This window comes from Monodon monoceros, unplaced genomic scaffold (assembly GCF_005190385.1).
Source record: "Monodon monoceros isolate NGI ecotype Baffin Bay Population unplaced genomic scaffold, NGI_Narwhal_1 Super_Scaffold_12, whole genome shotgun sequence".
Lineage (NCBI taxonomy): Eukaryota > Metazoa > Chordata > Mammalia > Artiodactyla > Monodontidae > Monodon > Monodon monoceros.
The window spans coordinates 1161717-1186514 of record NW_021703768.1 but is presented as its reverse complement, the minus strand read 5'-3'; the positions used below and the strand labels follow the sequence as shown (position 1 = coordinate 1186514).

Sequence of the window (24798 nt, the reverse complement as noted above, 5' to 3'; positions counted from 1 at the left end):
AACAAAAAAATCATCCCCCCTAATGTATACCCCTATATATGTACAAATGAGTCTAGGATTCATCAGAGACTGGCCTGGTGCTTTTGCAACTAGGCAGCCTCAGTCACCTCAGCCCTGATGCCTGAGAAACTGAGGCTCTGAGAGGCTAATGGGAGTGCACACGTGGGCCATGGCACCTGTGCTGTGCTCTAGGGCAGGGCTTAGCCTGCAGTCCTGGCCACAGACAGCTGCCATCTATTCTGGGCGCGGGGGGTGGGGGAGGTGTTACCTGGAGTCCTGACACCACCTTACAAAGATGTACAGCAACAGTGGCGACCGCCTTTTGACAAGAGAAAAAGGCAGACTGTTTCCTGCCTATGGTGCTGCTGACCCAGTCATTTAAAGTATTGATGTGCTTTTGCCACTATCTCCTCGCCTATCTTGGGATTCAGTTCCCTCCTAACCAGGTCTGTTCTAAGCTTTCCATTTATATAGTGCTTCTGCGTGGAGGAGAGGAGAAATGAACTGAAAGACAACACTCCCCTAATATTGGGCCAGCCTTTCCTTTGGTCTAATTTCTCTGAGCTAATTGGAAAATGCCTCTTATTATCCTTAGAATTTTTCTAAACATTGGCTCTAGACATAGGGTGCTAGCACTCCTAACACTTTTCAGTCCACCCTCTTGTTCATCTGTCTTTGGCACATAGTAGGCCCTCAATAAACATGTTAAATGAATGGACGACCAAGTACCTTATGTGCCCTTGTTCTGTCCTTTGTACACTTGTGCACATGTGCACACACACAATCTCGTGTTATCTACCTCACCAGCTTCCCCTCTGAAGACACTCTGGCTCGTTACTTGTGTTTATTTTCTTATCAGGACCACTCTGGCATTTGTACTGGAGACTTTTCCTTTTTCAGTCACTTTCCCCTTTTACAGCCTGGTGTGGAATTCCAGGCACAGGCTGACTGAGCCCTGCTCTACCCTTCCTTTCCAACCAATACTCTTGCCAGAATTCAGATGAAAGCGAACGACGTTCCGGTTTTGTTTTTCCCTCTGGCTTCTTACTGAGTAGCTGTCAATTTACTGAACGTAGGATGTTTAGTATAATAAGAAACTACCAAACATCTACACTAGTGTTGGCCCACAGCACTTCCAATGAAGGAACTGCTCTTTATCAGCCATCCAAGTGTGGCTACTGAGCACGTGAAGTGGATCATGGTGACTGGGGAGTGGAATTTTAATGAACTTAAATGTAAACAGCCATGTTGCTATGGCTGTTGCTATGGACAGTGCAGGTCTGAATATTTTACTGTATATCTTACCTTTCTGCTTCTTTTGATACATGTTAGAAATTATATCTCTCTGGGCAGTATTCTATTTTATGTTATTTTTTTAAGATTTTTTTGATGTGGACCATTTTTAAAGTCTTTATTGAATTTGTTACAATGTTGCTTCTGTTTTATGTTTTGTTTTTTTTGGCTGCGGGCCATGTGGGATCCTAGCTCCCTGACCAGGGATCGAACCCGCAACCCCTGCAATGGAAGGTGAAGTTTTAACCACTGGACCGCCAGGAAAGTCCCTCTGTTTTCTTTTTATCTTGACTCACGTTTTTTTTTTTTACTTCTCTGGTTCATCAATTCCCCTAACACACGTGGGTTCATTGAGAAACCTTGAACACACATTTTATAAAACATTTCCAGTATGAAATATTCTGCCCGGTGGTTCCATACCTGGCGGAATTCCATAGGAACTTACATTTCCAGACTACCCACTCCCCAGTGGTTTTCTTAGTCTCAGAATGTTCATGAAAATAGTTTGAAGGTTTGTTTTTGGCTCAGAAGTCGCAGACAGACATAAGGAAACCACCCCCATCCATTATTCCTTTGCAACGATCAGCCCTCCTGTTACCCTCCCTTGCTTCAGGGGTACCTGTGCTAGCTTTGAATTCCCTGTCCTAACACTTCAACGCTGCTCAAATGCCCAGGTTAACACTCCCACCTAGTTTACTAAATGCCCTGGCGTCTACTTCCTCATTATACCCACTGGCTGGAATGAAGCGGTCTGAGGCTGTCAGCAGTCTGTCCACCAGTTATTTTCTCCTGAAAACTACCTCCTTCATATTTGTTAGGCCACATCACATTCCATGCAGGTGGTTTTCAACGTGTGGTCCCTGGACATGTTAGGAATGCAAATTCTCAGGCCCAATCCCAGAACCTACTGAGTCACAAGTTCTGGTGCAGGGCTGGGAATTCTTTACCGAGGTGATGTTGATGCACTGAAGTTTGAGAACCACTATACTAGGATTGCAAAATGGTGACCTTGAAATTCTATCATTCTTCACTCATTCATCTGCGGAATTCCTCTGTAAAGTTCCCTGATCAACTAGGTTATCGTGAATTGCAATTTGTAGAAAAAAGGCAGGATAATCATTTCATCATTTTCCTTTAATTGTCCATTTTCAGTGTCAGGGTTAGTGCCCTAGTTACTTTCAAGAGTGACCAATTATATTTCTTGTTCAGTTACCTTTGGCTTTCTAAAACTATCATTATGAATTTAGTTTTTAATATATTCCATCTGTTTCAATCAGATATGGCCATTGTTGTTTGAACTGGTAAACATCCAAAAGCTTACCATCATACTTTCTCTGCAAAGCTGTGGGAAACAGGGACTGAGACACTGTGGTGGGAATGCAGAATGTCACAGCCCTTTTGAAGAGAACTTACCAGCATCTAAGAAAACGACAAGTGCATTTGCCCTCTGACCCAGCAACCCTACTTCTAGAAATCCACTTCTAAGAAACTGGCTAAGAAAATGACTTCACAGTTACTCACTGTGGCATCAACACAAATGTCCTGCCGGGGACAAGGTACGCTCGTGCAGTGGAGGAGGGCTCGGCCATAGGATGAGTGACAAGGAAGGACCTCCAGGATATGCAGGCAAGGGGCAGGGCCGGCTGTCTAACACAACAGAAATACATACTTGCTTTCTGTTTTCTTAGGACACTGACTAGAAAGAAAAACAACAGTGGGTCCTGCGGAGGAGAGAGAGGAGAGCATGAGGGACAGCTAAGGAGGTGAGCTCTGAACACAACAGGCTTTGAAATCATGTCAATGCTTTACATATTTACAAACTTTAAATTTTTAAAGGCAATCCCTAAACTACAAAAATAGAATCTGAAATGAATGAACTCAATTGCCTCGGACCGGATCCTACAGAAGCTGACCCTGAGACAAGAGCTTGGAAGGTGGCCCCAAGCAGCATCTGCATGGAGGTGGAGAAGGAAGCAGCCCATGTGCACCCACCTCAGTTTCATTTAGTATTCGGTCATTTAAGTACTTCAGGACACATGTTCACATATCAAACCATTTGCTTCCTAAGAACTAGGAGGAAACGTCTGTTTTCTTCATTTGCTGTCAGGCACCAAAATGCATTTTCACTTAAACATACACTGCAGCAAAATTTCTGGGTTTTGATGCAAAAGAATAAAAAGATAGTCACGTTTTATGTTTCAGGTCAACAAATATGCCTCAGGTCAAACAGTAAGATTTTAAAGGAACTTGGAAATCAACGCAAGTTTGTAACTTATGTTTCATCTAAGAATTGCGCCCAGTTTTATTATCTCTCAAGAATGAAGCAGGGACAAAGGCAAGCTGAACACTTCCTGGCTGTTGATTACCGGTGAGCTGCCGGCCTCTGGTGGGAATCTCTGTCAAGCGGCACCCTCAGTCACTCGAGGACAGTTTAAGAAGGCAGTTACGATATGAACACGTGCCTGAGCTATTATACACAATTACAAGAGCTGGTAAACTCCGGTCTCCTCAGTAGGAGCGGATGGCTGGGGGGACAGTGGCGCAGTCAGCCTCGTTCAAAGTTCTGTCGATTACGGGTCTGTATTCCAGGGAGACCTAAGAAGAGTCGGTGATGAGTTAGCGCACAAAAGTGTACAAACAACCCTCTTGTATACTTTTGGAAAATTAACCATAAAAGCAGATTTGCAGACAAACAGGAACTTAAAAACAAAGGTGTTCACGGGAACATTTTTCAATAACAAACTCGGGACTGACTATGTAAATCCATGTATGGAATACAGCAATTAAAATAACACTGTACCAAATTCTCAATGCTTTAAACTAAAACTTAAACTGAAAATGCTCAAAAAGTAGGTGAAACCCTGTATGTACCATTATCCTTTATCCGTAAATTATGTTTGTATTTGCAGTTTTTCCTACTTCTAAGTGAACAATTTTATATACATACGAAACTTGAAAGAAATATTTCAAAATGATAATAAAAGATCTCTCTGACTGGTGAGCTTATAAAGGTTAATTTTCTTCATTCTTCTTGTACTTTCTAAAATGAGCATGTATTTCTTTTACGATCATAAAAAAACCCAAACACTACAAAAGTAGGCTTGTATTAAGAGGATCGTCTGAATACACTGTCAGAAAAGAGCCTACATGAAGAACTATGAAAATTGCTGTCTGCCTGTATTAAACAATCCCACTAGGCACTCTAGAAGTATGAGGACACAGCATAACTTCTGTAAACCCAGATAGACAATTAAGACTATCCCTTAGGGAGCTCTGAAAAGCTTACACTTTACATCTTAATTATTTCTGAGTCTTAATGCCGAGCAGAAAGGCCAAATGGGTGAGTTATGCTTTGCTGGGGTAAGACCGATGGGAGCCCCACTGCTCTCTCAGCTGGTGGTTTCCAGGACCCTGCCGGCCCCCTGCCCCTCCCAACTTGTTCCCTGCCCGGGGAAGTTAAGAGCTGAACAGCATCCCCTGGGCTTCCCCGAGGCTGCGTCCAGGTGGTCCAGTCAAAGGGAAGGGAGGGGAGGGGTGCCTTCCCGCCCCACCCCCATCCCTGCCCACAGCTCTCTGTGGGCTCAGAACCTCCATCTGCCCCCCTACAGCAGGCCTCTGGCGCTGGCCCACCCCTGCCCAGCACCAGCGCAGTGGGGGCGGCCCTTATGGACCACCCGCCCACGCAGGGTTCTGTTTCCAGGCAGAAGCCTGACTGTGTCTTTTCAGTGGTGTCTCAAATCTGTCCACAGTCCGTTTAAACCCATGCTGCTTCTCCCGGTTCACCAAACGCTGACCGGCATAACATGAGGGACGGCCCACGCGCCATGGCGTACGTGAGCAGAACCCGTTCCCCGCGTACCTTCCCAGTCCTGATGTCCACATAGGAGAGCGTGTGCTTCCTCCAGTGCCCCTCAAACGGCCTCTTGTGCTGCCCCTGGATGGGCTTGGAGTAATCGTACTCGTCAACCCGCTCCTGAGGCCACAGAAAGTACGTTTATTTCAGACAGTGCCGTCAACAAACATTCTACACGGCAAAACTAGAAAACATGGCAAAACACGGCAAACTCCTTAAAAAGATACACGACACTAGTCTGACATTAAATTCCCCAGATCCCACTCAACAAGGAGGTCTCCATCGGCAAAGCGGACCTCGTGCAGAGCCAGGACCTTCCCAGTCCAAGCATGTCTCTACAATCCCCACCGAAACCACGCGTGCAGATCTGACCCGGAAGGGCACATGGCAAGAACACGCGCCACCGACCACCACACGCAGAGGAAGGCCACGAGACTCGGGATCCCTCGGCCAGTGGCCAGTCCTCTAGACGCACCCGTGGGCCCTCACTGATGACCTGTCAGTCCTCTGGACATAGAGATAAGCCCTGCAGTCTGCGCTGGCCCAGCCTAGGGCCCCTCCCCTTTATTCATCCCATCTGCACCCCAGCAGTCTGACAAGGTCGGGCCCCGTGCAGCACAGCTGGGCAGCAGGCTGCAGCACAGTGGGACCCAGAGCTCCACTTCTGCATTTTCTCTCTACAACTAGCAGACGGGTGTTGGAATTAAATTGATCTTTTATGCACTTAAAAATATATCAAATCCTTTTCCTGTCTTTTTGCTCTGTACTCTTGCAGAGTTTGACTTTTTCTTTCAGCCTTTTTAATTTAAATGTTCTAATTTTAGCAATTATATTAAATTTTTCAGAAATTTTTAAAGAGAGGCTGAATGCTGCTAAGGAATATCTTGCACGTGGTAACAGATAAGACACACAAAAGCCTCTTCAAATAAAACCCAAAACGTCCAACTACTTGGCAGCTTCTGCTGAGCGAGGCCAGGCTCTTGCCGGGGGCAATGGGGCGGGGAGCACACTCCCTCACTCTGCACCCGTGCCTCCGGGAGGGGAGGAACGAGCTCCCCAGGGTGAGCGGGCTCTGCCTGCACATGTGCAGTGATGTCTCAGCCGCAGGAACCAACCACGGGCTCTGGGAGAGGCTTCTCCCAGACCTGTACCTTTAGATGCCCTTTCTCCATGCTTGGTGCACAGGACGAGTGTGCTCACCAACCTCCTCCTCTAACCAAGTACACAGCAACTGGAATCCAGCTCCAATCAGTGTCTCGTGGTGGATCGAAATCCAGTTCTTCTTGCCCAGCCTCTAGCTAAGCCACCCAAACACTGTCCTGGACCAAAGCCTCTGTGTCCACCATGGGAAAGCAGCTCAGCTCCTGCTAATGTGCTCCATCCTTAACTTGACCGCCCCCCAAACAACCGCTTCCGTGAAAATCTTAACTACCACATGCCGAGCACTCTTCTCTGAAGAATCTGATAAGTGAGCTCTGCATAAAAACCAGTTCATTAAAACAACGGTGACCCAAGATGAGGCTCTATAATCCTTTCCCAAACCAGAGGTGGGTCTGAAACAATGAGTTACTCGTCATTTCAAGTCAGTAAGTGAGCACTTCCAGGCAACAGAACCCGCTGCACGCTAGCCTTTGCCCTAATGAGGCTGAGAGATGTAGCGATCCAAAGCCAGAACAAGGTCAAACTAGTACTGAACTCGGTGAGAACAAAGGTACGAAGGTTAAGAAGAGAAAAAGCATTCTTCTCAACTGACTTGCGGGAAATGCAGAGAAAGCGCAGAGAAGTGAATGCAGAGTGCAGGCTCAGGGCTGAGCAACGCAGCGGGGAGGACAGCGGTGCACGCGGTGGTGGGCGGGGGGGGGGGGCGGTTGGACATGAAGGTGCACCTTGAAATCCTCCCTGGCATGAGCGCCGCGAGACTCCTTCCGGGCCTCTGCTCCGTAAATGGTCTGCAGGGCACAAAGCATCAGGTTCTGCAGCTCCAGGGTCTCCACCAGGTCAGTGTTCCAGACCATTCCTGGGCACACAAGGCAGCCGTCAAAGACAACAGGATGCAGCCAGTGTCCGCTCAGCAAGGACGAGTTACGTCGGCGCTAAACGGGTCGGGCTGCGCCCAGAAGCAGCCCGCCCTGCAGACATCCAGCAACAACCGTATGCAGGGGCCCGAGGAACCACTCACCCCTGTCAAACGTCTTCAGATGCTTTAGATCTCCATAGAGCTTGCTGATCTTCTCACAGCCTTCCTGTAACACGCTTCCCACACGGAACACTGCGGCATGACTTTGCATCGACTGCAATACAAAATATCTGTAAGCTTTTAATCCATGTGGAAAAGCCACGCCAAGAACTGTTAAACCTTTAGGTTCCTCTTCTTATGCATTTCATTTTCTGTAAAATATTTATGTAAATAGAAAAACTAGGAAATTCAGACTGTGAGTTTATTACTCTGAATTTTAAAACGAAGTTTGTTTGTTTGTGAGAACTTAAAAGACCTACTCTTTAAGCAACTTCCAAATGTACAGTACAGTAACATTAACTATAGTCACTATGCTGTACGTCAGATCCCCCGGGCTTATTTTCATATGGAGACTTGTACCTTTAGATGCCCTTTCTCCATGCTTCTGTTCCTTCACTCCTGCCCCCTGCCTTACCATCCCATGAGGCCTCCCCGAAGCCCAGTCTCGTTTGAAGATAGAACCACAGAACCACAGTCCTATGAGAATGGCCATATTCACCTTTTCCCTTTTGGTGGTGTCTGTGTGGATGACCCAATGGAACCCTTTCAGGACGCAACTAAAGCAAGGGGCTTCTTTCCAGAAAATGCACCCACACAGAAATTCTTGCAAATAATTTCAAGTGGATAAAGGTCTCATTCATGGACCAAGAATCCCGGTATTAAAGAATTTGATTGATTCCTAGCTGCTTTATTTACGTATTTATTTATCTAGAGTAGTCAACTGGTATTTTTAATTGACCTAAACCTGTGTTACCTCACGCAGTAGCCACTAACCATGTGACTGAAATTGAATAAAATTAACTTAGACCGGCCTCATTTCCCACGCTCCACTATCACGTCAGAAATACAGACCGTTCCAGCGGACGTGCTGACGCAGGTGAGCACGGCTTCCGCACACCATCCACACTCCCCTCCTGACCTCATTCAGGGGCATCAACGGGCCCAGTTTAAAGACATTTCCCAGAGTTGCCGTAAATACGTGTGATGATGGGATTATTCCTCAGCAACGAGACGTGCTGGGTTTGGGAAGCTCCCAGCTGGGAACTGAGTTCCTCGGACCTTCCACTGTCCCTCCTCCTTCAGGCTGGGACAGAAGACCAGGGCCAGAGATGGTCTGAGGAGGGAAGCTGCACCAAACGCCTAGCACGTTTGAGAGAAGGCCGAGTCCTGATGCTGCAGAGTTGCTGTGTCTGCCCTGGGTTGCCCCCTCCAGCCTTCAGTGTGGAAAGCACACCCTTTTATCTTACTCGGGCCTGAGCTCGCCTCCGTGACTCAGCAACCCCAGTGCAGGGCTACCAACGCAGTTGGCCCGCTCATCCAGAGCGCGTCCAGGCTCCTACCTTCTGCATGTTCAGCCGTAGTTCCGATGTTCTTATGCTTCCGTTGGCAAATCTCAATTTGTCAAGATTCATGACAGATTCTTCCCCAGCATTTGGTTTAATCAAGGGAACTTTATCTCCTTTAAAAAAGACCAAAAAACCAAAAAACCCCACCAAATGTGTATTATACCTTTGCAGGGAGTTTGGAAAATGCATGCATAACCTGAGTTAATATGCCACCTGGACCACTCTATCCCTGAGGAAGCATCTATTGACCTGGGGCCAAAGAGTAAACAAGAAGACAAAATTTCTGGCAAAAAGTTGGTGTCCAATAAGTAATCTTTGAATGAACAAAACAGAAACCCTCTCTTAAGGTCAAAAATTAGATTTATGCAAACAAACCTTGCACTGCTACTCTGTGAAGGAAAAAAACTTCATCCTCCATAGCCGTTCTCATTCTGCCCAACCCGTTCTGGTTCTCAGACCTGGTTGAGGGGCGGGCGCCCGGCTGGAGGTATTTAACAGCCTCCTGCTGACCCTGGCCCTGCACCCTCTTGCATACACCTCAAGATCTTCTGTTCTTGCCTTTCTAAAACGATAAACGCTTTGAGAGGTTTTAAGCTGTTCTGGGATGACATGTTTTTAAATGTATTTTCTGTAGAAGGTAACACACGCAGGTGTGAAATACAGAAGACAAAGTCCTGCAGCCACCCTCTCTCCAAGGCGAGACCTGCCCAAGCTCTTCTAGGCAGGCAATTTTGCTAGCTTTTGTTTTTAATGCTTTAAAAAACGATCATTCCGTAAAACGGAGTTTTATCCTTAGGTGCACTGTTCTACAAATTCTAACACACACGTAGGCTCCTGTAACGATCATGATCAGACTATAGAATTTAAGCATCTTAACGTTTAAAATAGTCCTGCTTTGGGGAAAGTAGTTGGGCAAACACTTTTCCTCTCCTTTTGTCTTTAAAAACTAAAGCGTAACGAAGGTGTGATACCACTTTTAGTGCAGTTTGCTGGTTTTGACGAGCAGAGCTGCGTCAGCCCCACCACAAGTGGACCCAGACCCTGGTGACCACCCACCATCTCCTGCCCCGGCTTCCCTTCTCCAGATGCCACACACAAAAAAATCGCACATATGTGGTCTCTTGCGTCTGGATCACACAGCCTGACAAAGACCCACCCGTGCTGCGCACGTGTGGGCAGTCTGTTCCTTTTTAATGCTGAGTTCCCAAGGTCTTAAACGCATGCATTGATCCTTCAGAGAGAAAAGTATTCTCAAAACACTTCCTTTTTCTCGCTGTCAAAGAAAGGGAAGCTCAAAATTTCTGTTTTGCTCTGAGAGATTGCTCCCGGGCTCTGGCGACAGCAAGATGAGCACTAGAGCTGTTGTGAGACCAGCACATGCATCTTTTCCTCGGCAAATGATTTTAAGTCGCCACAAAAGAAAATCACTGATGGAAATCCATTCTCTCACTGAGGGGAGAGAGCTGTGACCCATCTTCTATTTTGTTTGCATTAACTCCTCCCTTTCTCCCTTAACAGATTTAGTTATAGTTTGTTTTTAGTATTTTATTAATTTTCTCTAAGTACCAAAAAATTACATATTCATTTATACCTACCATTTAAAACATTTCCTTGGAGATAATTCATACCAGACAACTAGTATGTGATAAACCCCTATTAAATAACGCTTTCCCAACAGTGATTTTTCTGAGAACATGATGACTGCAAAAAAACCTGACTGAAGTTACTCTTCTAACTGCCCCACCTACCCTGTGTCTAGCCTCAGGTCTCTCAGCATAAAAATCTCTGACTTTGTTTCCTCGCTTCCAGGGAGGGAAACCGGACGCCCGCTAGTGACCGCGACGCAAAGCGCCCTGAAACAGCCAGACCGCCGGAAGGAGCACGCACCGGGCTTGCAGGACTCCGCGATTCCCAGCGCACACGCCCGGCCGAAGACGACCAGGTCCAGGAGCGAGTTCGCCCCCAGCCGGTTGGCGCCGTGCACTGACGCGCAGGCAGCCTCCCCACACGCGTACAGGCCGGGCACGATCTGGTCCTGGCCGCCCACGTGCTTCAGAACCTGGCGAAGAAGACTGAGATTACGGGGTGCGGTCTGCTCAGCCCCCCTCCCCTACAGTGGGGGGTCAGAAGAAGGAGAAACGGTAAAAACTGGGCCTGCACCACCGACAGGGACCCCCGCAGACACCGCGCAGCCTCCTTCCCTGGCCCCCGTGCCTAAGTCAAAGGACCCCAGGGCCACTCCACACACCCGGCAGCGCCTCACCCACCTCCTGACGTGCCCCTGCACACCCGCTCCGACGGCGGGCTCACAGCAGCGGAGCATGGCGGGCGGAGGGCCTTCAATGGGGAGGCGGGGGACTGGAGTCGTAAGTCAGCCTCTTACAACAGTCCCACCCAGCTTACAACAGTCCTGAGGACTGAAACCAGGTGACTAAAAAGCTCTTTGTGAGCCGCAAACCGTCCAAAGGTGTTAACTGTAAAGAACACTTTGTAACACACAACCATGTAGGAAAACCCGCAAATGACCTCACGTCTTACTAAGAAGGGATGAATCAATTATCAGCGGTTACTTGAGGCGTGAATGCAGACACCGCAGCCAAGCCAAGGCCCCTGCCTCGCCTACCAGACTGCCCAGGGCTTCTGAGGGAGGCCCCGTGCGAGGGGCCGCCTGTGGCACGGGCTCGGCACCGTCACCTGCCCCTTGTAGTTGGTGGGGATGCCGCCCATGTTATAGTGCACGGTGGGAAGCACGGGGATCGGCTCCTTGGTGACGTCCACACCCGCGAAGATCATGGCTGTCTCCGAGATGCCAGGCAGGCGCATAGCCAGCTGTTCCGGGGGGAGGTGATGCAGCTGCAGGTACACGTGATCCTTCTCAGGGCCACAGCCTCTGGTGAAAAAGAACATCACGCCGTAAGGTCGAGAACAGCAATCCAGAAACCGTGAGGTCACAAAATCCTGGCAGCACACGAGGTTCCACATGTTTTGATGCTGGAGAAAATGCTCCCTTCATTAAGGCCACCTTTTCATGGCGTCTCTTCTCAGCACCCACCATGTGCCAGGGTAGACACCAGGTGCTGGGATGCAGCCACGAACACGACGGAAGCCCTGCCCTCACCGGGCTCCCACCTGAGGGTCGGGAGGTGCCAATTTGTGGCAAATTGTGTGGCACTCTCCCTGGTGGATGCATTACAGGGGTCTTTCACACCAGATGCTCCAAAGAACCACCTGATGTCTCCTTTCTTGTGTGCGAATGTGACGCCTCACCCGCAGATACTTAACCAGTGTCACCACAGCAGCACGAAGTCAGGCACTGAGGCCTCACGCCGCTTCACTGAGGAACAAACAACCCACCCACCTTGAGGGCCCCAAGCACCCAGGAGTTCAAGCAGCATACCAGCTGAAGCTCACGCACTGAACTCAGGACAGGGGTGTGTCTTCTCCCCCATACTGTCTGCTTCTGTCACACACTCACTCACACACACAAACCATCTGAGATGGACTTACAGCTAACTGACTAAACTTCTCAAATGTAGAGATCCTAAACTGACAGACAACAGTCAGAGGTAACTGCACATAGGCCTCCAGGGTGGGCGGGGTGCCGACACTCACACAGAAGCCCCCCAGCCCGTGCTGAAATGCAGACACAAATCACAGCCACCAGAGGGGTGGCGCGTACAGACACGCTCAGACCCATCTGGGTACACGCACACAGACCTTCCTTCACGGATCTCCAGGGTCATGGAGCGGGATACGACGTCCCTGGATGCCAGGTCCTTTGCGACAGGAGCATAGCGCTCCATGAACCTCTCGCCTTGACTGTTGACAAGGATGCCTCCCTCTCCACGGCACCCTTCCGTGATGAGACAGCCAGCACCGTATATGCCTGCAAACAACGAACTGATTAAACACGTATAACCTAAGGACCGCTGGGCCTACGTCTCAAATGCAGATGTTTTTCCCAAGATACTTTGGGAAGAGACAGAAAGGGTGTGCAAAGAGCACCACACTCACGAGTGTAAGAGAGGAAAAGTTAGGGCACAGCGCAATGCCGCGGTATGAAAAAACGCAATGACCAAGCTGCAGAGGAGAAAGGTCGGCTGTGTGGACGACGCGGCTCCGCTCAATACTCCGATTACAACTGTGCTTTAAACTCTCAACATGACAAAGTTTATGCTAAATATCTCGGTTTTAATTGTTACTAAAACCTTATCAGGTTTTAATTGCTGAATGTTCTTCTGCACCATGAAATCGTGTCGGCTCCTGTAGATACACAAAGCAGCTTGGAAATGTGGCGTATCTAGTAACCGAACAACCATACGGCAGATCACTACACCCGATACTTAGGTTGCACCCGCTGTGTACAACCCTAAGTCCCACCACAACCTGTGGGATGGTCCCCCTCTGCCGAGACAAGCCCACCAATGCGATGCTGGGAGACGCAGAGCCCAAATCCAAATGTGGCAACGGGGAGCGGGGAGCCGCGCCCCGATCTCAACCGTCCCTCTGCGTAAGGAGCACAAGGACGCCCGGCACTGGGTGTTGCACGCCCAGCGTAGTTTGAAGGCTATCACTTTTATTAGTGCACCAAAGGGTTACCTTGCCTTTAAAACAAGGTGCAAATTCCTGTATCTCATCTTTCAGTTTTCCTAGTTTCAGTGGCCATGTCTTCTGGTGGTTTATTTCTCATACGTTGAAAAGGAAGCAAAAGAAATGGAGCTCTAACTATAGAGGGAATTCAGAAGTCTCAGACATTTTATTGGTTGAAAACAGCAATAAGACTACCACCTACTACTTTTTTTTACTACTCATCCCTGCCAGGGTCAGAAGGAACACACGGATGGAGCAAAGAGAAAAAACAGGCCCTGTTCTTTAGTACAGTGGCAGCTCCTCAGCTGACAGATCAGTAAACAACCCAGAAACAAAGTTCAGGATGGGATTCACCGACTCCCCTCCCAGGCCCCCTCCCACGTTCCTGCACTCATCACCCTCACTTGTGGACATCTCAGGGCCCCGCCTGCCGTGCTCTGTCACTGTGGCAGCCTGCCATCTGTCTGTGCCACTTCTCCACTCAAATACATTCCCTCTGGCTCTACTGACTGAGGCCCTACCATGTGCTGGGCGCTGCGAAGGCAGCGGTAAATGAGACAGACCTGCCCCCGCCTCCCAGGGGGAGCTGACACCTTAGTCGAGGAGAGGGACACCGAACAATCACGGTCTCGCGTCTGGCTAAGTGCGCCGAGACAAGGCGTGGAAGTAAGACGCTGGCCTCCATTGCCTTGGGGGACGCAGGGAAGAATCTCCTCGGGGAAGTCACGAGTTAGGATGTGAGATACGAGAAAGCAAGTGCACGTAACTGCAGAGAAGCCTTCCCACAGGTACCGAGCACCTGAAAGGCACAGAGCCTGATGCCATCCTACCTGTAGGGTGGAACTGAACAAACTCCAGGTCCTGGCAGGGAAGGCCTGCCCTGGTGATCATGGCAGTGCCGTCCCCGGTGCTGGTGTGGGCGGATGTGCAGCTGAAGTAGGTGCGCCCGTAGCCTCTGGAAAACAGACAGGCCGGCAGAGAGGTGACTGCACAAGCGTCCCATCAGGACCTCCTTTCTAATGGACTGGAGTGGACCGAGCACCCAGGCAGCACCTCTGTGGGTGCATGTGTACACGCTGCCCTGGGCAACTGGGACGGTAGCCTGGGGGGCAGAGAAGGCGCTCTCGCTTGTACCTCAGGGCACTTCTGCGCTAAGTAACTGATTTTCCTGATAAAAATGTATAAAATAATAAAATCTAAAAACATTTATGGATTCACTTCTTAAAACGGTTAACAGACTGACAGCATATAAGATGGAATTTACTTATTTTCCTCATGTGAACAAACAACACTCTTCTACCCCAGAAATCAGCGTAAACACAGCATCCCTCAAAGCAAAGGAGACGCTACTCCAGACAGCATCAGACTCTCCAGGCCTGTCTCCTCAAGGGTCCTCCCAGCTATGAACTGCTGACACTTTCTTGCCACCGTGAGGCAGGTGCTGGTGTCGCCCCTCTGGCCCACAAAGCTACCCCTTGCCGGGTGAAGTCACAGCCTGAGCCTCAGCCATTACTCCGTGACAGCCCTATTCTCATCAGAATAAATAAATTCAGCTCGCCTGCAGAGAAGTTGAACACGACTAAACCAGACTCTTACCCAGTAGCTACAACAGTGTTCTTTGCTCTGATGCGGTGGATGGACCCGTCTTCTATGCACAGAGCAATAACGCCTCGACACTCCCCGTTCTCCATCAGGAGATCCAAGGCAAAATACTCCACAAAATAGCTGGTATCATATCGCAGAGACTGAAAAAGAAAGAAAAACAACCAAAAAAGGGGGTCCCGCATTTGCAATTGCACTGTTAAAACTAACAGACTAGAGACCTTGATCTGGCGTGGGGCACTGGGATCAGGCGGACCCTAGCGGAACACTGGCTCGGAAAAGGAGCCACAGGCTTCAACCCATGGATGGCAGTGCCGATGCATCGTGTGACAACTCAGCTGTACAAACAACGCAGCCCAGAAGGATGCCGCACGTGGGACACATCTCTCGGCTCTACACAACCCCGAGGCGCCAGAGAGGCAACACTAACCTCCCCTCAGAGCTGCTGCGAGAGCTGCGCCCGTGGACCACGGGGTCCCGACTTAGACCAGGGTGTACTGCACGGCGTCTGCTGCCGTATGGCCACTTAGTCCAAGTAAAGCAAAACGCTCAGCACATTTGTAATGATTATGAATTTAACTTTTTAGAACAGATACTTGCAAATTAACAACTATCAAGTTACTCTGCTGCTCAAAAAGCGATCCCTGGGCGCAGGCTGACACGCTGACCCGCCCCCGGGGTGGCCTGCTTCCCATGCCACCACACGCCTGGCCTGGCTGCGTCCCACCACCCTGGGCACCCAGGGTGCCTCACCCTTCCATACAAAGTGTGCAGCAGCGAGTGGCCAGTGCGGTCGGCCACGCAGCAGCACCGATGGGCCTGCCCGCCCTTCCCAAACTTGAGGCTCTGTCCACCGAAGGCACGCTGGTAGATCTTCCCATCTTCAGTTCTGCTAAACGGCATGCCGTAATTCTCCAGCTGAGAAACAGAAAAACACCGAGCGCCTTAACGGGATCCAGACGCTCACGGCTAACTCACGCTAGAACCTCAACACAAATCTGCAAGCCCCGAACAAACACATTCTACGGAGAGCTCAGCAGCAGAAGACAGAAGCATTCCCGTTAGAGCAGCTCGCTGCCACCTGCTGGCTGAGCGCTCCCACCACAACCCCTCCTGCATCGGACAGCCGGCAAGGATGTTACCTCCACCACGGAGGCCGGGGCCTGCTCCGTCATGTAGTGGATGGCATCCTGGTCCCCCAGCCAGTCGGAGCCCTTCACGGTGTCGTAGAAGTGCCACCTCCAGTTGTCCTCCTCCATGTTCCCCAGGGCGGCGTTGATCCCTCCCTGAAACACCAGCAGCCCCGTGAGCTACAGCAGGCTCACTTCCCCACTGCCTCCTGCCCGGAACCAGATTCGGAAAAAGCCAGCTACTCGTGCGAGAGGGCCAGTGAGGGATCTCACCGTCCGGCAGACTCCAAAGCGCATCTCCTCCCCCTGCAACCTAGAGGCAGGGCCCAGTTATGGAATCCCCCAGCCTCAGGCGCCTCACCCATGAGAGGGACACGGAGCCCAACCCCTTGGGTCGTCCTCTGGAGGGTCGGCCGAGGTTCCTCAGGTGAGGCTTCTTCCTTACCAAGCCCGGCATGTAAAAGGGATTCAAATCTAATAGCTTCATGACAAACGTTCCCAATGGTACTGGAGTGTAGGCGCTAAAAGCAGAAGCGCTTCCTGCCGAGGGCTCAGAGCCCCAGCCCCCCACGCCCCCGAGCCTGCCCCTCAGTCACAGAAATCGCAGCACACCCGTCCACCCCCCCAAATTAAAACTGCACATCTCTTCAGATAACCTTTCTCACAAGGCACGCTAACCTCCCTTTCTCCCAATTGTTGCTCAGTCATAACTTTTGAGTCCACACTCTCACTGGAATTTCTTCTCCAGCTGTGCCTGCTGTGCCTCAGTTTCCCATGTTACGTTTGGCTACCACTAAACGAGTCACTAGCACAGAGCAAGGGACCCTGGACAGACACGCGGCACGAGTCACCACGTTCCTTCCTTCCTCCCTCCTCCATCCCCTCCAATCGTAAACCCAAACTCAATCCTGATAAAAAATGTTAGGTACCGGGGCAGCAGAATGCAGAAAGCTGGTTTAGAATAATGCAAAAACGAAACTGCCTTCCAAAAAGGTTATATAAATTTATATCCTCAACAGCAATGTAAAAAAATGTGTTTCCCCATAGCCTTGCCAACAGAGTTTTGTCAAACTTGGAGTTTTGCTAATCTAGTAAGTAAAAAATAATATCTCAATAAATAAATAAATAATACAAAAACACGTGGCCCAGTGCATGCAAAAATGCTGTTATCCTTCCCCCAATTAAACCTTCTTTTCTTGAGAACCAGCATTCAAGTTAAGCTACCCTTTTCTCATTCTTTTTATTGCATTACTATTGCACTACCTGAAAACTATTTTTTGCAATACCGTTCAAAATTACCTGCTTAGATCTATTCTTGCTTTTAGACAATGAATTATCCAAGGATATTTATTACTTATTCTTCAGTTTAAAAAGCACAGCTTTCGAACAAAGTATCTAGGCAGTTTGGTGTGTAAAGAATGTGGCTGGACCCTGAATATAGCTATTCCAGATGTAACGGTGATGGGAGCTCTTATTGCTTCGTAGAAAATCACCACATACTCTGTTGTCTCAACGGGGAAATGCGTTCAAATACCAGAAAAGATGGTCAAATGTGATTGTAGAATGCTACCTGCATACCAGCTGGGCACTACCTGTAGTGTGCCTAGAGTGAATAAACGAAATAATAAAGTCACATAATTTTCCACCTTACTTTTTCTTCTTCCCTAAATTCAGAGCATTAAAGGCCATTGTTTTCTGTGCTGCAGCTTCACACCATCATCAGAGCTCGTCACCACCACTCGAGGTCTGCCCTGAGGTTCCTCCAGCAGGTACAGAGCGAGCCCACAACAAACTTGTTCACATCGGGTAAGGGAAGTGAAGGAGCTCACACCATGATGGAGGCGGGCATGACTGGAGCAGAAATAGGAGTGACAACAAGGCTCTGGGCAGTGGGGCGGGGGCAGGGTGGGCAGAGACCTCCTGGCGAGGGAGCGCCAAGAACAGAGGGAGCCCAGTGGAGGGCGGCCCACGGCGGGAGGCTGCTGTGGTGGAGCGCCGGGCTGTGCAGTGCCTCGCGAGCACCAAAAGGACGGAGAGAGTCCTTTCTCATACCTGGGCTGCGACGGTGTGTGACCTGGTGGGAAAGAGCTTTGTGACACAGGCCGTGTTAAACCCTGCTTCAGAAAGGCCAAATGCAGCTCGCAGGCCTGCCCCTCCGGCGCCGACCACCACTGCATCGAATTCATGATCCACTACGGGGTACTGCGTAGAAATCTGAAAAAGAAAAAGCCCCCTGTCAATCACTGGTTCAACTAGGCCAGACACTGAGGCTGTGGTTACGGTGAAAGAGAGTCATTGCCACGCCCAGAGGGCCTCCATCCTGTGCTGGGACTGCACACCAGGTACAATGCAGTAGTCACAGCAGACGTGGTGGGCTCACCCTCGAACTGAAAGGGGACGGCAAACAGCTCTCATCAATAGCAGGGCACCAATCCCATGGAGCTAGGACACCCACCATTAGTTGAAAGGCCGAAAACTAAGTAGGGGACCAGAGATGCAGAGGAAAGCAACATCACAAATCAAAATACCAGTTCTAACTACGGTTTTTCTTTGCAATTATCCTTTCTACTTATCTTCTCTTTTTGCATTTACACCCACATACATGTACAAATCTAAGCTTACAGCGTAGCACAGATCATGATTTGAAGCTTCTCGTGAAAACACTGCAATGTTGTTTCATTTAGATAAGGACAGTCCATTCACCTGAGTGACCATCCAGGAACCAAGGACACAAGTCTACTCCAGGTCCATATTGTATTTACGACTGAGAAAGTGCCGACAAGCATTCAGTAACTATTGTGAGCTTATGAGATAGAAACTTAGAAGCAAATTGCAGTTTCTTCAACAGACCGCAGAAGGGCCTCGTAAACACAAAAGAGCCCAAGTTGCGACACAGTCCTCAGCTGAGGAGGGTGTCTGTCACCATCCATTCCAGTAAATACCGTTCATCTGACATTTGTATTTCATTATTTTTTTACTTAAAGTTTAATCTGGCTTACAGATATGTAAGAGCTACAAACAAAAAAGTTAATATCTATGCTTGTATTTGTACTATTATTATTACACTAAAAATAATGAGTATGAATGAAAAATTTTTAAGTAAAACCTGCGTTACTCAAATACATTAAAACCTGGTATAGAACCCTACTCTGTTAAGTCAAAAAAATCACTTATAACAAAGTCATGAACTTACTGCGTCTGAAACTTTAGCGGACGACCTCTTACTGCTATCAACGGTGAAGTGAAAACTGCGGGCTCCTGCGTGCAATGCTTCTCGCCGCTGCTGAAATACAGATGGAACTCTAAGTGTCTTCACGGAACAGGGGACTTGTAATTAAAACTTCCCTTCTAAGTCGACAACCTTCTTATGTACCCAGATGCTCCCTTTTTTAAAAAAAAAAAATTAATTAATTTATCTTTGGCGGCGTTGCTGCATGCGGGCTTTCTCTAGTTGCGGCGAGCGGGGGCTACTCTTCGTTGCGGTGCGTGGGCTTCTCACTGTGGTGGCTTCTCCTGTTGCAGAGCACGGGCTCTAAGCGTGCAGGCTTCAGCAGTTGTGACATGTGGGCTTCAGCAGTTGTGGCTCGCGGGCTCTAGGGTGCAGGCTCAGTAGTTGTGGTGCACAGGCTTAGCTGTTCCACAGCACGTGGGCTCTTCCCCGACCAGGGCTCGAACCCGTGTCCCCTGCATTGGCAGGCGGATTCTCAACCACTGCACCACCAGGGAAGCCCGCTGGTGCTCCCTTTCACCAGAAGCCTTACCTGGAACCCTCCACTTAACCCTGAAGGATAAGGCAAGGGCTAAGGACCCAGGGCAGGCCCAGGAGGCGAGGAGTTGGCACTCCAGCGAAGGCCCTTCTAGGTGAAGTTTGTTTCCAGACAGGACACTGACTCGGGAAATGACAAAAGGCACACTTTCATATTAATTTCTTAATTTATGGTGGAGAATGGAGAAGACATCTGTGTTGCCTAAGTGGCAGTTTTGCAAAGAATGAAGTGCCTTCCCGGGATCCATCCCAGCCCTCTTCATGCTGGAGCTCCCCTATGAGGTTCTGCGGGTCACTGGAGGAGGCACCAGGCAGCGCGTTGAGAGTGGGTGCTCCAGAGCAGGCTGTCACTGGGTGTGGTGACATCCCTTCCCTGAAGACGAGAAGATTCAGGCCCAGAGATGCTCCTGGTCCTGCCTCACCACTCTCCACACCTGTGCTAGGCTCAGCCACGCCCCTTTACCTGGCATACTCCACGTGCCGTTCCCTCTGCTAGGACACCTGTCCCTGGCCAACCTCTACAACTACAAGTCTCAGCTCAAATGTCCCATCCTATAACCATTTACCCAAGAAAATGGTATTAATGAAATCACAGCCCAGCATGAGAGGCAACCTTCTCCATAGGCTAGCAATGGTCAGCAATTTAGGGAATAAGTTTTTCCATTCTGTTGACTGCATTTTACTAGACCACTGATAAAACAGTCTTAGAAATACCTTGAAGAACAGTTTTGGGAAATAAGTACATTCAACGATGACAAAAGGGATGCCTTCAAGTATTCTGCAATTGGAAGAGATGTTTCAATTCTGTGGGGAAAGAAATTACGCTATGGGACAAACAAGTGGGGATAACAGGGAGGAGAATTACCAAATACAAAATGAACTCCAACTGAGCTGTTTGAAACTGGACAGACTTCCCTGTAAGTGAGGGACTCAGGCCGGAGCTGGATGACCTGACCGACTACTTGCGAGCAGCGTCAGAGATGGCTCCCTCTAACTCTGAGACTGAGTGGTAGTTGACACAAACATTGAGTTTACTTTAATAGCTCCGATTAAAAAGTATTTTCCTGGGTTTTTAAGTAGATCTGAACTGATAAGAGTCATACTCTTGAATTCTCCATTTGCAATGTTAAGTACGTTTGTTTTTATGGACAAAACCACTCTTTCAGATATGAACTAAAAAAAACAAATATTTTTCAGCTGTATTATAATTTTTAAATGGTAAAACCATATTTTAACAAAAAACTAAGTCCCTGAAAGAATTCTAATACAAATGTTCTTGAAAATTTCATAAATAATAATATAAATACAGCTAATAGCACCAATAAGAACAGTACATTCTGATGCCAAATTAAAATTAAAACAGAAACCGTGAGATTCCCTAAATATTTCTTTCTAGGATGTTCACACACACACACACACACCCACACACGCACACGGTTAGCTTAAAAAGCAGTAGCTACCATAAAGAAATCTTTAACAAATTATCATATTATCTCTCTGTGGAAAATAGTAACATTATTTTTTGTATCTAAATCCAATTTGGGGAGTGATATTAGAATTTGGAGAGTCCAATTTTAATCCAATTTCTGTCTTTAGATAAAACTTGTATTATGTCACTTCTTAATCTAACGTTTTTTGAAGAGAAATTATCAAACCTTTCCCAAGAGGGTAACGAAAAAGAATGCAGAAATTCTACCTAAGGTAGAATTAAAAGAACACAGAGCTCTTAATAGCATAAAAGTACAGGTGACTGAATTAGGAGGAAAAGGAGAGAAAAAGTGAGAAGGGTAGAGATACTGATGCCCTCCATCCAGCAAAGTGGTGCTGGGGGCTGTCCTCATCTAACAAAATACACCTGTGAATCATGAACAAGAAGCCAATTTGCAAGCACAAGCTACACAATTACAAAAGTAGACCATAAAGGATCTGAAGTGGTTGCATAATTATATTGGGAGAACTGAGGACGTGGGTAGGAGGATGGTTTAAGTGAACTAAATCCTCATTTACCAGCAAAAGTCAATGTCTAAACTGGACAAAAATGCACCCTCATATCAGCTAGAGAAATGGAGGTAAACAGCAGGGGCCAAAACCAAAAACAGTTCAAAATTGATTCCACTGGGGAAAAGGTCTGGGGAAGGACGTGGTCTTACTCCTTTCCACTTATAAGGGCTTCTGTACTGACATTTTCTTTTCCAACTACGTGTAATTATTTTCACTAAAAATGTAAAGGTTTTTAAAACAGGGATGTTTCAAATACCATTCACATGATTACCAAGGGCAGGCTGTGAGCTGTGGGTCTGGCACGGAGGAGGGCCACACGAAGCTCTCACACGTTACCTCACAGAATCCTCATTCACCCCACAGAGAAACCGAGTCTCTCCAGGACGCAGCAGCTCTGGACTGGGTCTGCCCGGCTGTCTCCAAATCCTGTACTGTCCCCACCATCTAGGGACCCCTGGGGAAAATCTCTGGGTCTCCAAACTAAGATGAATATCCAGGCTGTATGCCCAAACGGAGCCACAACTTTTCAAGTGAACCAGGAAGAACACGACACGGAATGCAGAACTGAAAACCAGTAGCATTATAATTATCCCAAGAAACAAATCGTTACTACAGTGGCCTAAATAATGTAAATCTAGATACACCATTAAGACACACCCAGAATGATACATTCAAAGAGAAGAAGCTGACTTATTCTAGAACAGTATCTTGTCGAAAATTGAAAAATCTCATCTGAAGGGAGAAGTTAAGCAACTGAAGTTCTTGGTTTTACTTTCCCTTTTGATTTAACTATCAATACTTTGGAACAGTTTGTAAATTCTGTCAGTGCACTGGGACAACGGGAAAGGAAACAAAGGCAAAACAGGTTTGATAATTTTGTAACTTTAAAGCAGCTGTAAATATAACTTGGAAACACCACAGAATTGAACAAAATGAAATAAAGAAAAATTTTGTGGACTTTATTCAAATTATCCTCATCAAGGAGGCTTTATGAACATTCCTCAGCTGGAGATCATGAATTCCTTTTTTTTTTTGTTCTGCTAATTTGATGCTTTTGTTCCTGCCAATCTGAAACTCCAATACACAGCTTGTGGACAGATTAATTTCCATAGACAGAAATAATTTCCAAAGCTATCTACATCAGAATAAAAAACCTTTAGAAACCCAAGATCATCTTCGGTAGACCTAACCTGTGGTTCAACTTTGCTAACTCTACCTTGCCATCATGTTCACAACCACCTGAAAATGGGACCGTGGTGAAGATTCAAGGAGACAGTGGAGCGCTGTGCTGGCAGCCAAGAGCGGCTTCAACTGAGATCACTTCCAATCAAGCCAAGAGGAAAGGAGAGGTTTATGCTCCAACTTGTGGTGCGCCGAACTTGACTCTTACTTTCAGCTAAAAGCTCACAGCTGAATTCCTTCCAGCCCAGCTTGTGTAAAGGACAGCAATATTTTCATAAAATGGCAAAGGGCGAGTGGTAGGTGAAGGGTGTCTGCAGGATGGAATAAGGAACTCCTGGCTCCAGTCTGGTCTGAAGACAGACGTGTCAGCTCTTCCCCAGTCACCACCACATACCAAATCTGTCATCTCACCTAACGGTAAGGGCCCACTCAGGAGTTTGCTCAAACTTTGTTGACTAAAACTACCGCACTGACCATGGACTTCATTTCCTGCTTGTGGACCCCCTGCTACAACTGTGTCTTAGAGCCCAAGATTTGGGGGCTGGGGGAACCTCTGCTCAGTAAGAAGCAGCAACACATGAAAGCATTTAAAATGCTTTCTGGTGTTGGTAGGTTGTCCGACTAAACCACCTCACATTTAACATTAACTTTTAATTTCTGTATTTTAAAAAGAAGAAAACTGTGGGTATAATTACAGGCATAAATCAAGTCAACATTGTTGAAAGCCTTGGTTCCCACTGGGACCTTTACTTTGTAATTAAATTACTAACTAGGAGGCTCGAGGAGTTCATGTAAAAGAACCAAATAACTAAACCCTCTAAATTCAGTGCTTCCAATAAAACCCCCCAGGGCTTCCCTGGTGGCGCAGTGGTTGAGAGTCCGCCTGCCGATGCAGGGGACACGGGTTCGTGCTCCGGTCCGGGAAGATCCCACATGCCGCGGAGCGGCTGGGCCCGTGAGCCATGGCCGCTGAGCCTGCGCGTCCGGAGCCTGTGCTCCGCAACGGGAGAGGCCACAACAGTGAGAGGCCCGCGTACCGCAAAAAAAAAACAACAAACAAACCAAATCGACTCAGAAGGCCTCACCGTCAGGAGTGCAGGGGACATGGTCCAGCAGCCAGGCCTCGGGAAAGCACATCCCGGACCGACCCGAGCGGGGCTAGCGGGACTCCGCAGCCCAGGAAGACACCCGGCCCGCGTCCGCCCCAGTGGCTTTGCGGTCAGTGCTCAGGGGTCACCGCACAACACCTAGAAGCAAGGCCGAGCCTAGTGCCGGGGCTCCGCTCGGATCCCACCCGCCCGGGTCCACCGCGATCAGGCCGCCCCGGGCCCGTCCCGCCGTGTGACCTTGGGCGGCCGCGTCCTGGAGCGCACGCCCGGAGCTGAGCGGGCTGCCTCGGCCGTCGCCCCGGGCTCCTGACCGGGCCCTGGGAGGGGAGGGGTCCCGGGCGGCCCGCAGCGTCGTGACCTTCACCGCGCCGCAACCCGCCCGGCTGGAACAGAGTCCGGCGGGCCCTCCCCAGCCCGTCCCACCTTGGGGTCGGGGGCACGGGACCCAGCGTCCGCCCTGCCCCACCCGCAGCGCCAACTCACCGCCCAGGTCAGCGCTAGGCGCCGGGCGCGAAGCAGCCGCGACACAACCCCGATCCCCGACACAACCCCGATCCCCGACATGTCTGCCCTCCGCAACCGTCCCGCCAGTCCCCCGCGCAGACCGCGCCTGCGCACGTCGCCGCGCTCGGGGCCGAAGGTGGCGGGGCGGGACGCCGCGCCTGCGCACATCGCAGCGCTGGGGGGTCG

The 24798-nt window shown here is 48.9% G+C and overlaps 1 protein-coding gene across 4 annotated transcripts; it reads right to left on the bottom strand.

Annotated features, from left to right (window-relative positions):
- Window positions 1-3568: 3568 nt before the first annotated feature.
- On the bottom strand, window positions 3569-24721 carry SDHA (succinate dehydrogenase complex flavoprotein subunit A). Of its 4 annotated transcripts, none has more exons than XM_029217030.1 (15): window positions 24592-24721; window positions 19244-19333; window positions 18103-18264; window positions 16063-16206; window positions 15674-15838; window positions 14915-15063; window positions 14149-14273; window positions 12446-12614; window positions 11423-11618; window positions 10616-10787; window positions 8723-8841; window positions 7326-7437; window positions 7033-7163; window positions 5153-5266; window positions 3569-3888 (listed from the first exon to the last, which is right to left on the bottom strand). In XM_029217030.1, exons 1-15 carry the CDS (start codon window positions 24670-24672, stop codon window positions 3802-3804), a joined length of 2016 nt encoding a protein of 671 aa, XP_029072863.1. In that variant the 5' UTR covers window positions 24673-24721; the 3' UTR covers window positions 3569-3801. The 4 variants fall into 4 exon arrangements, with proteins under 4 accessions (XP_029072863.1, XP_029072864.1, XP_029072865.1 ...); XM_029217031.1 differs by having other exon boundaries at window positions 19244-19330; window positions 24592-24685; XM_029217032.1 differs by lacking the exon at window positions 24592-24721 and adding an exon at window positions 24085-24228.
- Window positions 24722-24798: the final 77 nt, after the last annotated feature.

What these genes read in the sequence shown, in the direction of transcription:
- SDHA (XM_029217030.1), bottom strand. Translation starts at nt 24,672, where the DNA reads ATGTCGGGGATCGGGGTTGTGTCGGGGATCGGGGTTGTGTCGCGGCTG. An exon ending in GCCTAGCGCTGACCTGGGCG is followed by an intron (nt 19,334 to 24,591) that starts GTGAGTTGGCGC and finishes TCTGTATTTCAG; the next exon opens with CAGCGGCGAGAAGCATTGCA. An exon ending in TGCACACTTTGTATGGAAGG is followed by an intron (nt 15,064 to 15,673) that starts GTGAGGCACCCT and finishes TTTCTTTTTCAG; the next exon opens with TCTCTGCGATATGATACCAG.